At 67.7% G+C, this 14,095-nt stretch overlaps 6 protein-coding genes across 6 annotated transcripts; 4 read left to right on the top strand and 2 right to left on the bottom strand.

The window, feature by feature from the left end:
• Nucleotides 1–52: 52 nt before the first annotated feature.
• Nucleotides 53–2,505, top strand: F751_0978 (Delta(5) fatty acid desaturase A; the record flags this gene model as incomplete). The annotated part of the gene is made up of 5 exons (XM_011403175.1): nt 53–79; nt 802–1,008; nt 1,153–1,379; nt 1,542–1,680; nt 1,900–2,505. 5 exons carry the CDS (start codon nt 53–55, stop codon nt 2,503–2,505), a joined length of 1,206 nt encoding a protein of 401 aa, XP_011401477.1.
• A 354-nt stretch (nt 2,506–2,859) lies between these two features.
• F751_0977 (Serine/threonine-protein kinase ATG1) lies at nt 2,860–6,081 on the bottom strand (the record flags this gene model as incomplete). The annotated part of the gene is made up of 5 exons (XM_011403174.1): nt 2,860–4,540; nt 4,616–4,926; nt 5,140–5,238; nt 5,440–5,598; nt 5,845–6,081. The coding sequence occupies 5 exons, from the start codon at nt 6,079–6,081 to the stop codon at nt 2,860–2,862; spliced, it is 2,487 nt and encodes an 828-aa protein (XP_011401476.1).
• A 680-nt stretch (nt 6,082–6,761) lies between these two features.
• F751_0976 (hypothetical protein) lies at nt 6,762–8,183 on the bottom strand (the record flags this gene model as incomplete). Its single annotated transcript, XM_011403173.1, has 3 exons — nt 6,762–6,985; nt 7,136–7,246; nt 7,769–8,183. The coding sequence occupies 3 exons, from the start codon at nt 8,181–8,183 to the stop codon at nt 6,762–6,764; spliced, it is 750 nt and encodes a 249-aa protein (XP_011401475.1).
• Nucleotides 8,184–8,678: 495 nt separating this feature from the next.
• F751_0975 (hypothetical protein) lies at nt 8,679–9,684 on the top strand (the record flags this gene model as incomplete). The annotated part of the gene is made up of 3 exons (XM_011403172.1): nt 8,679–8,807; nt 8,920–9,102; nt 9,565–9,684. The coding sequence occupies 3 exons, from the start codon at nt 8,679–8,681 to the stop codon at nt 9,682–9,684; spliced, it is 432 nt and encodes a 143-aa protein (XP_011401474.1).
• A 921-nt stretch (nt 9,685–10,605) lies between these two features.
• On the top strand, nt 10,606–12,333 carry F751_0974 (hypothetical protein; the record flags this gene model as incomplete). The annotated part of the gene is made up of 4 exons (XM_011403171.1): nt 10,606–10,779; nt 10,999–11,135; nt 11,367–11,765; nt 12,003–12,333. The coding sequence occupies 4 exons, from the start codon at nt 10,606–10,608 to the stop codon at nt 12,331–12,333; spliced, it is 1,041 nt and encodes a 346-aa protein (XP_011401473.1).
• A 248-nt stretch (nt 12,334–12,581) lies between these two features.
• F751_0973 (hypothetical protein) lies at nt 12,582–14,045 on the top strand (the record flags this gene model as incomplete). The annotated part of the gene is made up of 2 exons (XM_011403170.1): nt 12,582–13,184; nt 13,401–14,045. 2 exons carry the CDS (start codon nt 12,582–12,584, stop codon nt 14,043–14,045), a joined length of 1,248 nt encoding a protein of 415 aa, XP_011401472.1.
• Between the last annotated feature and the right edge of the window lie 50 nt (nt 14,046–14,095).

Here is a 14,095-nt window from a genome sequence, read left to right as displayed (position 1 = left end):
CCTGGTCAGAACCTGAGTCCCACCTACAAGGGGATTATCCCGCATGCATGACATGCGCTTGAATGGGATTCCAGTGTTCGTGAGGGATGGAAGTATCGGTGAAGAGATCGCCCTGCAGCATGGGCGCTGAGGTCCCGGGAAATCACGAATGTCGATGCGGGAGCATCGTCATAGAGTGCAGCTCGGGCTGGGACTCGAGACCTAACGATGCGCCCGGCACATTCTCCCTAATGGCAAGAAGGGAGTAGAGGAGTGCGGGCTCAACCCTGTGAGCGTACGACTCTGGCGAGGCATGTGGCCGTGCCCTCGCACACAGAGACCCTCCCCGCTCCCCGTGCCCGTCGCACGAGCGCGCTGTGCAGCCTCAGGGAATCAAGGCGAAGCACCAGGTCTGATCTATGGGGTAACACATGCATGTCGTCCCATGTGCAGCATCCTGGCGATGCGAGGGGGGGTGGCTTCATGCAGGTGCCGCTAGGGTTAATCGGCACTTGCAAGTTCGCGGATCACACACGTGTGCCCCTTCCTTTCGGAAACTTCACAGGCCCCGCACTCTCAGCAGATCCAGGCCCCTTCACAGCGTCGAGGAAGACAGTGACCACACCTTTCGAAAGCCTCGACCTGAGACGATGCCCCTGGGCAGCTGCCCAACAACAACATGTCTCCACGAGAGTGGACACAGGAGCGGCACCCTGCCCTGGCCATGCATCAACGGCCTGCACCTCACGGCATGGGAAGGAGCCCCCCGGCACCCTCCACTCCCCTGCCACACTGGCCGCCGATGCCCTCCGACGCTGGCAGGGACGGCAGTGGACGGTGTATCGCGGCCAGGCGTACGACCTGGCACCCTGGTTCGGCCGTCACCCGGGCGGCGGCTGGCTGGCGAGGCTGGCCGTCCACAGGGACTGCACCGCCCTGCTGGAGTCCAACCACGTCCGCGTGGACAGGGCGGCGGCGGCCCTGGAGTCCCTGCCTCGCCTGCCCGACTTCCCGGCCTGGGCCGTGCCGGTGACGCCCCGCCCGCTTGATTCCCCCTTTCTTTCCGCCGTGCGGGCTCGTGTGCGGCGCGAGGTGCTTCAGCCCCTCGGGGCAGAGGCGGCGGGGGGCGGCCCGGGCCCAGGCCGGTCCCTCTTTCTTCCCGGTGCGGAAGAGAGCCTGGTGGCAGCGGGCGCGGCGCTGCTGGCCGCGGCCGGCGCCTACGCCTGGCACTGCCGCGCCTGCTCGCTGGCCTCCGGCTGCCTGCTGGGCATGGCGGGGGCCTGGGTGGGCACGGCGGTGCAGCACGGCGGCAACCACGGCTCCATGAGCCGACGTCCCGGGATCAACCTGGCGGCGGGGGCGGCGGCAGACCTCATCGGCGGCGCCTCCGTCGCCTGGAGGTCCGTCGAGGGTGGCGGCCTGGCCCTGCCCTGCGGGCCAGGCATGGGGCGGCGTGGATGATGGGGTTTTGTCCCTGGTGACGCGTCCCCGGCGACGGCATCGTGTGAGGATGTCAATCCCGCCACCCTGGACCAACCCAGCTGCCATTCCCCCCACTGCAGGTACCACCACCAGGTGTCCCACCACGTGCACTGCAACGACGCTGAGCTGGACGAGGACGTGGTCAGCGCGTACCCCCTGCTCCGCTTCGACGCAAGGCTGCCGCGGCGCTGGTTTCATGCCTACCAGCACATCTACATGGTGAGCTTGGTCACGGAACACTGCCTGCAGCATGTGCTGGCAGGACTGCGGTCAGGGGCGGGGGTGGGGGGTGGCAGGGGTGGCTTCGTGCACCGCCTACATTGGCCCTGCATGGTACCGTCCTCCACCCACCACCTGACATGCACCGACTCGCGCTCACCGTGTGGTCCCTCTGTCCACCTCAATCACTCCAGTTCCCTTCACCCTGCCCACCCTCAGTGGGGCGTATTTGCCCTGCTCCAGCTGGCCTTCCAGACGGGCGACGTCGCCACCCTGCTGGCCCGGCGTATGCCTGGGAGGCCTCTGGCAGGCGCGGCAGCCTGGGAGCTGGCTGGCGCCTGGGCGGGCAAGGCGCTGTACTGGGCCCTGCTCCTCGCGATCCCAGCCCGCCTGCAGGGCTGGGGCGCAGCCGCGGCCGGCGCCGCCGCCTGCATGGCGGTCCAGGGCCTGACCCTGGCCGTCCTGCTCGGCGTGTCGCACAACGTGGCCGCCACCAAGAGAGACTCGACCCAGGGCGCTGGGGCGGGCGAGGACGCATCGGACTGGGGCCTGCGCCAGCTGGCGACGTCCGCGGACTGGGGCGGGCGCCGGGCCTGCCTGCTGACGGGAGGCCTGAACCTGCAGGTGGCGCACCACCTCTTCCCCACCCTGCCGTCGGCCCTGTACCCGGCCATCACCGCCATCGTGCGGGAGGAGGCGGCGGCGAGGGGCTTGCCCTACGTGCACTGGACCTCCCTGCCGGCCATCATGGCGCACCTGGTGGCGTTCATGCGCGAGGTGGGCGTCGCGGAGCAAACCCCGGCGCCGAAGCGGGCCCCGGCCTGAGCGACCGCTGCCAAAGCAGGGGCCGGGAACTGGAGGCTGCGATCGACACAGGGCATGGCACTAGATGGGCACCTGCCAGGGTCTGTATAGGTCCTGGACGCGCTGCGTCGCCTCAAACTCCCTCTGACTGGGCGAAAAGTGGCACATGGTACACGATGTGATGGTGCACGACACCAGCGGGAGCCGCTCAGTCAGGAAAGGGTTGGTGGTAGTAGGAGGACAGGACGGTGTGGGAGCCCTGCGCGCGCGCGCGATCAGGGAGCGCGGGACTGCGATGCGCAGGGCCGAGGACTTTGGGAGAGCGAGTCGAGGGTCAGGTAGGGAGCTAGGATCCAGCACCCGGCGCCCAGCCATTCACGGCCTCGCGCCGGCCAGCGGGTCGCGCGCCGGGGCAGCTTCCGCCCAGGGCGCCGTCGACTTGGACGACGGCGTCTCACCCGACCCCGCGCCGCCGCCGCAGGCAATGAGGCGCGCCAGCACGGCCGAGCGGTAGCGCAGCACGCGCGCGCGGTCGCCGCGCTCGAGCGCCACCGGCGGCTGCAGGTCGGCCAGGCGCGGCGCGTGCGGCGCGCCCTCCCCGCCCTCCACGTCGGCCAGGGCGAGGAAGCTCAGCGAGTGCAGAGCGCGCGCGTACAGCTCGCCGCCCCCGCCGCCCCCGCCGCCCACCAGCTCACGCACCGCACCCTCCCGCGCCCAGGCCAGCGCGCCGGCGAACAGCGCGGCCCAGGGGTCGGGCAGCGCGGGCGAGGGGCCCGTCTCGGGCATCCCATCGGGGGACAGAGCGCTGGCTCCGTGCGACGAGGGGTCCCTCGGTGCCGCGGCCGCGCCCTCCGGCGCGGCCGCCGCTCGGCCTGCGCCCTCCAGCGCGGCCGCCGCTCGGCCTGCGCCCTCCAGCGCCGCCCGGATCTCGGTGCCCAGGCTGGTGCAGGGCAGGCCATCCAGGTGGCTGTCCGGCGACCGCGGCGAGCGTGGGCGGGGTGGGTGGGACGGTCCATCACCTCCCAACTCCACCTCGTCCTCGTCCTGCCCGCCGCCGGCCGCTGCGTCCAGCAGCTGGAGTGCGGCCAGGTGCAGGCTCAGCGCGGCACCTGGGTCGAAGGCGGCCGCCCCCGCCGCGCTGCGGCCGCCCTCCGCGTCGCGCGCCAGCGCGCACAGCAGGCCAGCCACCTGGCGCCAGAGGCGGCGCGCCGGGCCCGGCCCCCGCCAGGTCGCCCAGCCCGGGTCGTCGCCTGGCGGGCCGGCGCCGGGCGACGCCCGCCCCGCAAACGCGTGCCCGCTCAGGCTGTCTGACGACGCGTCGTTGTCCGAGTCGGGGCCAGATGGCGTCTCGCGCCCGTCCTCGTCACTGGGAGGCGGCCTCGCTTCGGCGCGCTGCGGCACCAGGCTGGGATCGCCAGGCTCAGCCTCCCTCGGTCGCACCGAGACGGGCTCCAGGCCCAGTGCGACATCGCCCCCGCCCGAACGCGCGCCGCGCGGCGCGCGCTCGGGCGAGGGCAGCGCCGACACCAGCACAAAACCTTCTTCGGAAGTCTGAGAGGAAGCCCCCGACTGCACGTCGCTCGTGGGCTCCGGCGCCAGCGGGTGCCGCGCCACGCTGCGGCGGACCTCCTGGGGCGCCGGCGATTCGGTCCTGCGGCCCGGTCCGGGGACCAGAGGGACGTGGCCCAGGCCTGTGCGGACCGGCGCAGACCCGGCCGCCGCCCAGCCCGGCAGGACCGGGGGCGACGGGGGCACCGCGCCGCCCGGCGGCGCGGCGTCGCGGGGCGCCGGGGCGCCGCGCGCCGCGACGACAGCCCCCTCACGTGCGGCGTCCAGCGAGGCGCGCGAGCGCAGCGCGTGGCTCAGCGCGCCCAGCGGCACCGCAGCGTGCACGGCGGCTGCGTTCGTCCCCGGCGCCGTCAGGCCGGGGCCATCGAACCCCACAACCTGCTGCCCGAAGCCGGCGGCGGAGCGAGAGCGGGGCATGGGCTGGGGCCCGCGCCCCGCGATCCCGGAGTGCAGCACGTAGGGCGGCGTGGAGGCGAAATCCGCGCGGCTGGTGGTGGCGGCCCAGGTGGAGGGGGGGGGGGCCGGGTCGCGCGCGCCGGGGGCCCCCAGCGGCGCGAGCGACAGGAAGGGGTGCCGGAAGAACTCCTCGAAGGAGATGCGCTCCACGGGGTTGGGGCGCAGCAGCGCGGCGATCAGCGCGCGGCAGGGCGCCGACAGCGCGGCAGCGGCGCCCTCCGGTAGCCGCGCGGGCGCGCGCTGGATGCTGCGCAGCAGCTGCAGCTGGTTGGCGCCGGTGAAGGGCGGGCGCCCGCCCACCATCTCAAACAGGATGGCCCCCACGCTCCACAGGTCCGCCTTGGCGTCGTACTTGTGGGAACCCAGGATCTCGGGCGCCATGTAGAGAGGGGACCCGCACAGAGTCTCCGCCAGGCCCTGTGGGGATGGGTAGGAGGGTGTTGATGAGAGGTGGAGGAGGACTCAGCTGGAGATGCCAATCACAACACCCCCATGCTCGTGGATGCCACAGTGCATGGGCATGCATAATGATGGCAACGTCGAGGCGCAGGCGCATTGCTTGCATGCCCCGGTCACACACTCGTTCCTCCCCTCCAGTTTCATCCTGTCCCCTCTTCCATCCATCCCCACCTGGGGCTGCAGGTTGCGCGCAAACCCAAAGTCGGCGATGCGGAGATCGGCCTCCGGGGAGGAGCGGGAGAGCAGCAGATTCTGGGGCTTGAGATCACGCTGCAGCGGTGGGGTGAAGAGAGGGTTGGGGAGGGGGTGGAGCCAGCTCACGAGGCTGCCCCACTTGCCATCACGGGCTGTGGGGTGGCAGCATCCACGCCGAACGGATTCTGGCCGGGGCGGCCCCTTTCATGCACAGCCCGCACGCCAATGGCAACACCTGGAGCCATCCAAGCACCCCCACCCGGGCCTCGCCCTCACATGGACGAGGTGGTGCGCCCACATCTCCCGCAGCCCCGCCGCCAGCTGGCGGAGGAAGTGGCGCGCCGTCGCCTCCGGCAACACCCTGCCGTGGCGCAGGAACTGGGACAGGTCACCGCCGGCGCAAAACTCCATCACCAGATACAGCCGGCTGCGAGTCTGCTTGGAGGTGGGGATCCGGGGGGGTGAGGGGTTGGGCCTCATGCAGGCTTAAGGAAAGGGCCGTGAGGCAGCCGTCATGCCCGGGTCGGTCCAAGCCCCTGGGTTGGCCATGCTGAGGTAAACCCCACCGACCGCCCGGCTTTCACTCCCGGCACAGTCAGAGCCCAGCTCCGGCAGGAGCCTCAAATCAGGCATGCGAGACGACAAACAGCTTCTGGCCCCGAGCCCCTAAACCCCTCCCACCTCTATGACGTCCAAGAGCCGGACGATGTTTGCGTGCTTTATTCGCCGGAGGATGGTGACCTCGCTCTCCAGGCTGGAACGCAATTTGGCGTTCAGTCTGGAGAGGTTGATCTCCTTTATGGCAGCATCCTGGCCCGTCAGCCGGTGCCGGCCTCGCCACACTATGGCGAAGGAGCCAGAGCCGACGTGAGCACCAACCTCCCAGTCGCCGACCAGGCGTGGGCCCGAGATCTCCATGCGCAGCGCCCCTGCTGTCTATGTATGGGGCCTACGGAGCATGACGAGGGTGCGCGGAGGACAGGGGCCGGAGCCCGGCAGGTATCGGGAGTCAAAAGCGTGTATCGAGGGTTTCACCTGATCAACAGAAAACCCGGGGCCAGGCGGTGGCAGGCTACTCGTGCTGAGTTCGACTGGGAGAAGGGTCTGCTGAGCCTCGCATGGAAGCGCCCTTGGCGTCTTTTCACTGCATGGGGTCCCGAGGCAGAATCCCCGTCATCGGCGGTGGGGCACGACGCTGACGGTGGCACTCGAAAGCTATGAAGAAAATCTTGCAGGGGTCTACAAGCCCTACAACATCGGGATCAGGTCACTCTTCATGCCTGCCAATAGTAATAAGAGGCCGAATACCTTGTCACGCAAAGAATTGTCAAGTCCTCACACAGCCATCTGCATGTGGGTAGGGAGCGTTCACTGAGAAGACACAAAACGGTCATGGTCCGGCTTGGGCGCATGCACCAGGCCGCCAGAGCTTCATGCAGTCCTCCCCCATGACTGACATGTCGTCTCACCGAGGGGACCGCTTGGTCTGGGGTCAAGAGCTTTGCTGCAGCGTCCTCGCGGGGATGTGGAGGGTCTGGCATACCAAAGCAATCACACCCTCCCTACGCCCTCTACAATGACATGCGCCCGTCTCGGCGTCACCGCCTCCCGCCTCTCTTGGCACTCGGGGGCGGGGGCCTGCTCACGCGCATGACGCCCGCCCTGAAGCTGCCGCCGTCCTCCTGCAGGCCCTGGTCCCGTGGTCTTGCTGCGCTGGACTCACGCCGCCGTTTCTTTGCCAGGCTCCGGACGCTCAGCATGCCGGCGGCGATGGCTTCCTCGGTGGCCCGAGCCTCCCGCTGCGCCCGCTTTCTTGCCATGCCTGGGCAGGGTGGGTGGGGGGGGGGGCGTGCCTGATGAGGCCCCCCGGAGCTCATGGTGGATGACAGGGCGCGGCCTGCTGGTCCCCGGCCTGGTGAAGGCACAGCTCCCCGCCCAGCCTAGCCCTGGCGAAGCAGAAGTCCTCCCTCACCAATGCCGATGCTGGCTGGTATCCGTGGCCCCTTTTCTGCCTTGGCACCCAGGCGGACGAGCGAAACAGCTTCATACTGCTTGCGTGCCTTCTTGTCCAGCCCAGTGGCACCTGTTCGACAGACATGTTGGGGGTGGCAGAGGTGGACAGGTGAGGCAAGGGATGCACGTGCATCGTGTGGGGAAGGCTGCAGCCCGCAGTGCAGGTATTTCGTAGGTCAAAGTTCAAGCTGAGTGGAAGCTGATGAGGATGTGACGAGCACTGGAGGCAACCAAGATGTGGGGGCGGGAGTGGGGAGCTCGCCGGTCCAGATCCCACATGGGATGCAGGCGGCGGCTCCGCTCCGTGATCCGGCTGTACTATGGTCTCGCACTTTCGTCGCTGTGCAGGAAGGGCCGCAGGGGGAGGCCAGGCAAAGGACTTGCCACAGGCACGAGAAAGCCATGCTGCGGGGGTTGGGGAACCACGGCACGTGGGGAGGGCCCCGCGCGCCATGTGTCCCCCAACTGCCCCGGCTTTTCCCCACAAAAACCGCGGCCCTGCCCGATGGAAGTGCCATGCAGCAAAGGGACGACAAAATCTCTGGTCCCAAGCGGCAGGTACCAGCCCTCCACCGCGCCACGCTCCACCCACCCAGCTCGAGGACGTCGCGCTGAATCTGGGCAAACTCGGCCCTGCTGCGTGGGTCCACAGCTGATTCGGCGCCAGGCTCCCTGCGCTGGGTGCCCGGCTGTGGGGTATTTCGCGGACCCCCGATCCTCCCAGACATGAAGGCCCTGCGCTCTGCCTTGTACCGCTCCCTGTCCTCTACGAAGGGCCGCGGGGGGGCGGCCTTGACCTGGGGCTGGCGTGGTGTTGGGAGAACCTTGTCCGCTGCGCCGGTCCATCGCTGCGGCGCTTCGTCCTCTCCAGACTCTGATTCACTGGTGGAGGGAGTGTCCTGCTCACTACTCGGCGATCCTGCCTCCTGGTCGGCGATGGCAGGCCGCTCCTCGGCGTCGTCGAACATCGCCAGGAACCGGTCGCCTGCTAGGTACGATTGGAGCATGATACATTCTGGAGTTGGAGCAATCATGATGCATGCATTGAGCGAATGTACTTGCACTGACCGTACCGTGAGACTTGAGCAGCGCATGGACGTCACCATCCATTTTGTCAAGCCGTGCCACCCCGTGGGCACTTTGAGGCCCCCGCAAAACAAGCTACCTAACACAAATCTAATTGCCACATGATGTTGGTATGCTAAGAATGAGGCAATCGTCCCGTTTACCGCCTGCAACTCGTGCTGGGCTCCCTCTCCGCAGTCGGGAAGGGCACGGCAGGTGTCGACCCCGGATCCGCGACTATTTGGATCCGCTGCCAGCACCCGACAGCTGCATGGTACACATCGTGTCGGCCAACCTCTAGAAACCCAGGGTGCCATAAATCGACCTTGAAATTATCGTAAGTACCCAAGCCGCTGCATTCAACGTAAATCCGAGAGGAATCGTCGACCTTTGGCTCGGATACGGGAGGGATGGCAGCCAAGAGATCTGCCACAGCCATGCCTGCGGGCAAGGAAAAGCTCCACAAAACCAGCACAGTCGCCCTCAAGAAGGCGCCTGCTGCAGTCACGGGAAAGACAGCAGCCAAGACCGCGCGCAAGGCTCCCACCAAGCCCGCCCCCTCCAAGGTGCCCCACCAAGGCAGGGATTGGCGCCACGTGATATGAACAGGTCAACGACCATTTCCTCACCTTCGTCGCCGACCTAGCCCCATTCAACCCCCAATCGTGTCCCCTGCAGACCAAGCCAGTCCCAACACTTGCTGACCCGGCCCCTCCGGAGGTGAAGCCCGTTGCCGCCAAGAGTGCTGCGAGGACCACCAGGACCCCTTCCAAGAGGAAGGCTGCCGCTACCAAGGCAGCGCCAGCAGCCAAGCCTGCCGCCAAGCGCATTAAGACCAGTGCTGCCGCCAAGCCGATCCCTGTCACCAAGACGCATACGAAGCGGGCTGCCAGCGCAAAGAAGCCGGCAGCGAAGCCAGTCGCTCCCGCTCCGCCATCTGAGGCGATTGCACCCGTCAAGAAGACCCCTGTAGCCGCAGCAAAGAAGAAGGCAGCAGCCCGCAAACCTGCAGTGGCGAAGAAGGCGACAACCGCTTCCAAGACCGGACCCAAAACCACGGCCACGAAGAAAGGAGCGAGTGCTACAAAGCCTGAAGCCAAGCCTGCCTCCCTCAAGAAGTCGACTCCCAAGGTGAGAGGTGCTAGGGCCCTGATTTTCAAGTCTGGGGCTTCCCGCCTGGACTTTCTAGTGCTGTGCTCCAGATGGTGCCTAGACGAATGCCCCCGGCATGATTCAGGCCGCCTTGCCCTGCATTGTTCATCAGCCGCACAGATCATCCAGCACTCCTCACCATACCACCGTGCCACTTCCAACTCATGGCAGGATATTGCCAAGGAGACGAAGACCCCTGGCAAGAGCGTGATTGCCAGCCTGGTGGATGTCGCCAGTACTTTCGCGGGTGCTGTCAAACGGCGGCTCAGCATTGCAGGCACCGCGGAGTGAATCTTTGACAGGGCCTCCTAGCTCAATGACCATGCTGGCCCACCCCGATAAACATGGCTCCTGACTGACCGCACCCTTACCTCTACAGAGCAGCCGAGGGCGCTGAGACTGTGCCCTGGTCTGGTGCATCTGACCCTCCATTGCATTGCTTTCACTGGTGCTTGACACCTCAAAGACTGCTCTCCACATGCTCTACGCACACCTCTGACTCATATTGTAACGTACAATAGTGGTGAAAAAGTAATAGTTTGTGAGGCATCGATCAAAGGTGCTGGGTGGACGGTTCGAATGTGGGGAGATGGACCGAGGTTAGGATTCTCGTGAACGGCGGCCCCAACACATCGGGCAAGATCTCCAATCGCGCTCGCGACAGGCTGCACTGTAGACACACTCGTGCTGTCCCACCCGACTGACATTCAGAGCCACACGATGCACTCCTGATCGGATTCCTAGGGAATGGGCATGGGAACCTCGTGCCCAACGACACCTCGCCTCACCAGCCCAGCGGCACAACAGCCATGCAGGAGGGCGACCCCTCGCACATGCTCAGCACGACTTTCCCGTGGACCTAATCAGCAAGGGGAAGTAATTTCGCGACCATGCACGGCTGCCACGTCACGACGAGCCCTCCTGTGCATGGGTGGCGCTGCAGGTGCAGCGTCCATGATCCCGCCTCCCCCCGCCCTTGCGGGCCCTTCCAGCAGTCTGGCTCTTCGGGAGTACAAGGTGTGCGTGCCAGGAGAGCTTGCGAAATGTATTCAAGGAGCAGTCCTCGTCTCCAGGAGAAACCAGTGCCGCCCTAGCCAGGGCATCCCCAGTGTGTACAACACTCCTCAGCCTGCCTCCCCCGCCAGCCCCAACCTCTGTCGTCCTACTGCCCCCTGCAGCCCCTGAGGCCACCCACCCCCGGACCCCCCACAGATGGTACTGCGGGTTTTGGCCCCGCAGACCCTCGTCCCGGGGGACTGGGTCTCTGACTTCAGCGCAGCCATGGAGGGGATGGGCGTGGTGGCGCTGAAGCCCATGAAGGGCTACAAGGAGGTGTGGGACGAGCTCGCCGGCACGCAGGCCAAGGGCCGAAAGGTGTCGACGAATGTGGACTGCGTCGGTCTGCCTGACACCTGGCTCCAGCCCGCCATCGCTCGGGGCTTGCTGCAACCAATCCCAGCCGCACGCCGCCACCGTTGGTGGGTGAGTCCCTTGGAGAACCCTGGGCGGGGGAAGGCGGCAGCAGTGCCATGCACGGAGCATCAATTCTTAGTCTTACCGTGCGGCGGGCTGTACTCTATCACCACCATCGACACACAATTGCAGAGCCTGCTGTCTGCAGACTGGCGCCGATTGGTCACTCGGGACGATGCAGGGCTGCAGTCGCCGTACGGCGAGGTGTATGCCTGCCCCAGCTCTTGGGGGACCCTGCTCATGGCCAGCCACGGGCCTCGGCTCCGAAGGTAGGGTTACGCGGGGCGCTGCATCGCATGCGTGATTTCCCATGGGGCCGGGGGGGAAGCGTCAGTAGGGAGGGCCGCTCGCCTATGGGTCGTCCTTTTTCCAAGAGTGTGGTAGCCACCCAAAGGAGACCACAGGAGCTTTGTGTATCGTGAGCAGCCTTCCTCCTGGATACCTACATCTCCCAGCCTCCATCCTGCCCCCCCTCCCCCCTCGCCCTCACCCATTTGCAGAAAGGGCCTCCAGCCACCGCGTGACTGGGGTGACCTCCTGGACCCAGCGCTGGGGGGCAGGATAGCCCTGGACGACAGCCCCCGCGTGCTCCTTGCCGCCGCGCTGGGCACGTCGGGCCTTGACCCCGGCGCCACCGCCGCTGACGTCGCCCGGTGCGGCGTCCGCGCCGGCGACCTGAGGGCGCGCGTGCGCCGCCTGCGCGCGGCAACACGCGTTTTTGGAAAGGACGGCGCGCACGTGCGCGCGCTGGAGGGCGGGGACGTGGATGTGGCGGTGGGGTGGGGCGACGCGCTCGTGGGCACGGCGCAGCGCAGCACCGGGGTCGTGCTCTCCGCGCCCGCCTCGGGCACGCTGCTCTGGGCCGACCTGTGGGCGGTACCGCGGGGGGCGCAGGGCGGGTGAGGCGGCGGGGGTCCATAGGGCATTTCTGTTGCAGAGGTGATGCACGCGTGCTTGCCTGGTAGAGACTCACCGCTGCATCCTCTCGTGTGGCGCCAGGGATGGTGGGCCCTCCGCCGTGGATCACAACACATCACCGGTCCCTTCTTGCCCTGGGAAAGGCGTCGCCATGCATTCCCACTTCCCCCTGACACCACCGATCCGATCCATTTCATATCATCCTCCCCATGCCGCAGGGCGACGGATGGCCAGCCCAGCCCCTTGCTCCCCGCCTGGCTCGAGCTGGGCCTGCAGCCCAGCCGGCAGCGCCGACCGAGCGTGGGCGCAGCCTCCCCACTGCTGCTGCCGCCCCTGCTGGGAGGAGGTCAAGCCGTCCCCGACTGTGATCTGCTCAGTGACAATGCAGAGGGTGCAAGTATGGCCGCGAGGCACGTGCTCCGACCGCACCAGCTTCCACCGACCAGGGTACTCCAGCGCAGCCGATTCCTGACGCCCCTGGACCCCGCGACGGAGGAGCTGTTCCAGGAATGCCTTGTGGATATGGACCAGGAAAGCGTCCTGGTGTAAGATTACCTTCGTATATCCCCCTCAGAGCTGAAGGGCTGTGCCTGAGACCGGCTGGGGAGAACGGGATGACAGGGATTTGGCCTCCAGAGCGCTCGCGCCCGGGCTCGACAGCTTTCGTCTTGAAGTACTCTTTCGAGGACTGGTACGACATTATACATCCCTCCTACAACTGTCCACGTTAGCTATGACTCCGTAAAATCCAGGCTGAGACTCGCGGTACTCGGCGGCTCCCAAACTCCGGGAGCCCCATGGGCTCGTTCTTCTACGACGACCTCGCTGCCGCCCGTGGTCACCTCCCCCTTCCCGCACGCACCTTCGAACCCGATGCAGGGTCTCAAATCTCCAAAGCCGTCTTGTACAAGGTCCTGGCCGCCTCCCGCCTCGCGCAGGTGCGAGTGGCCGCTGAAGAGGGTCTGCTACCTGACCAGGATGGGCTTCTGAGCCTGGCCTACTTCCAGAAAGGCGTGCGACCGATTGTCGACCAGGAGGCGGCCCAGGAAGCCTCGCAATATGCAGTCATGACCGAAGCTGGGGCCCTGCCGGGCGTGGAGGAGGCTCAGGCCCCACCGACAGCAGACGAGCCAAACGACCCCTCGCCCGACTCCGGGGTCGCGCTCGCGCATGCCCAGGACCTGGAGCGCAGGGCGCAGCACGAGGAGGCGCAGCGGACCAGGGATGCGGAGGCGGAGGAGGCCCGGCGGGCGTGGCAGGCCTCCATTGACGAGGTCAGCGCCGACCTGGCCCAGGCCGAGGCCGGGGCCGCGGCCGCGGAGGCGGAGGCCGCCGCCGCCGCCGAGCGGCTGGAGGCCCTCACCGCCGCCAAGCACCAGCTGGTGCTGGACCTGAAGAAGGTGCGGAGTGGTGTGAATGCAGGAGTTCCACACCGGCTGGTTCACCGAATGGGTTTGTCCGGAAGAATGACGGGGGCACCCTTGGGACACCCCCCTCTGGGTGGTTGGGCAGTGCAGTGTGCCCCCCCACCCTCCAGGCTGGTATCACGGCCCGGGCCCTCGCATTCCAAGCCACGTGCACTGAGTCGATCCCCCGACCCACCCGTGCCGCGTCAGGCGCTGAAGGAGGAGGAGGCCGCCAAGCGTGCGGCTGCGGAGCGTGAAGAGGGCGAGATGTCGGTGGCGGCGGGGGCGGGTTTGGCCACGCAGCCGCTGTCGCCGCGCTCGACTGCGCCGCCCCGGCCCTCGCGCTGGTCCTTCCAGCCCTCGGCGGCGCCCGCCTTCCCGTTGGGGCTGGGCCCGCCCTCGGTCCGCGAGCCCGAGCCCTGGGGCCGAGCCCCGCCGCCGCCGACATCTCGTGCCCTCGGTTGGCCAGCGGTGGGTCCAGGGTGGGGCACCCCCGCCCGTCCCGAGTCCAGCCGCCCCGACCTGAACCGCCCCGACTCCTCCCGCCCAGAGCCCGGCTGGGCCGCGCATGGGCCCCCACCCGCAGGCATGGCATACCCCATCGGCACGCCGGAGGGCGCGCCCCCGCCGGCGCACGAGCCGCACGCCGCCCGATTCCGACCGCCCAGCCCGCCGCACCGCCTGCCAACGTTCGAGGAGCGCGAGGCCATGCGCCAGGCCCAGCGCGCACAGCAGGCCCCGGCGCGAGGGGAGAGACCCGAGGAGGGCGAGGGGCACAGGGGTCGGCGGGGGGGCGGGCTGCGCCATGCTTGGAGCGGGGGCGGACCCCCGGCCCCACACCACCCTCGGTGGTAAAGTATGGAAAGGGATTCAGTGGACGGTAAAAGAGGTGACACGCGTGGCCC

The sequence above is a fragment of the Auxenochlorella protothecoides genome, assembly GCF_000733215.1.
Source record: "Auxenochlorella protothecoides strain 0710 unplaced genomic scaffold scaffold121, whole genome shotgun sequence".
NCBI lineage: Eukaryota > Viridiplantae > Chlorophyta > Trebouxiophyceae > Chlorellales > Chlorellaceae > Auxenochlorella > Auxenochlorella protothecoides.
The sequence above is the reverse complement of the archived record's forward strand: the minus strand, read 5'-3'. Positions and strand labels throughout refer to the sequence as shown.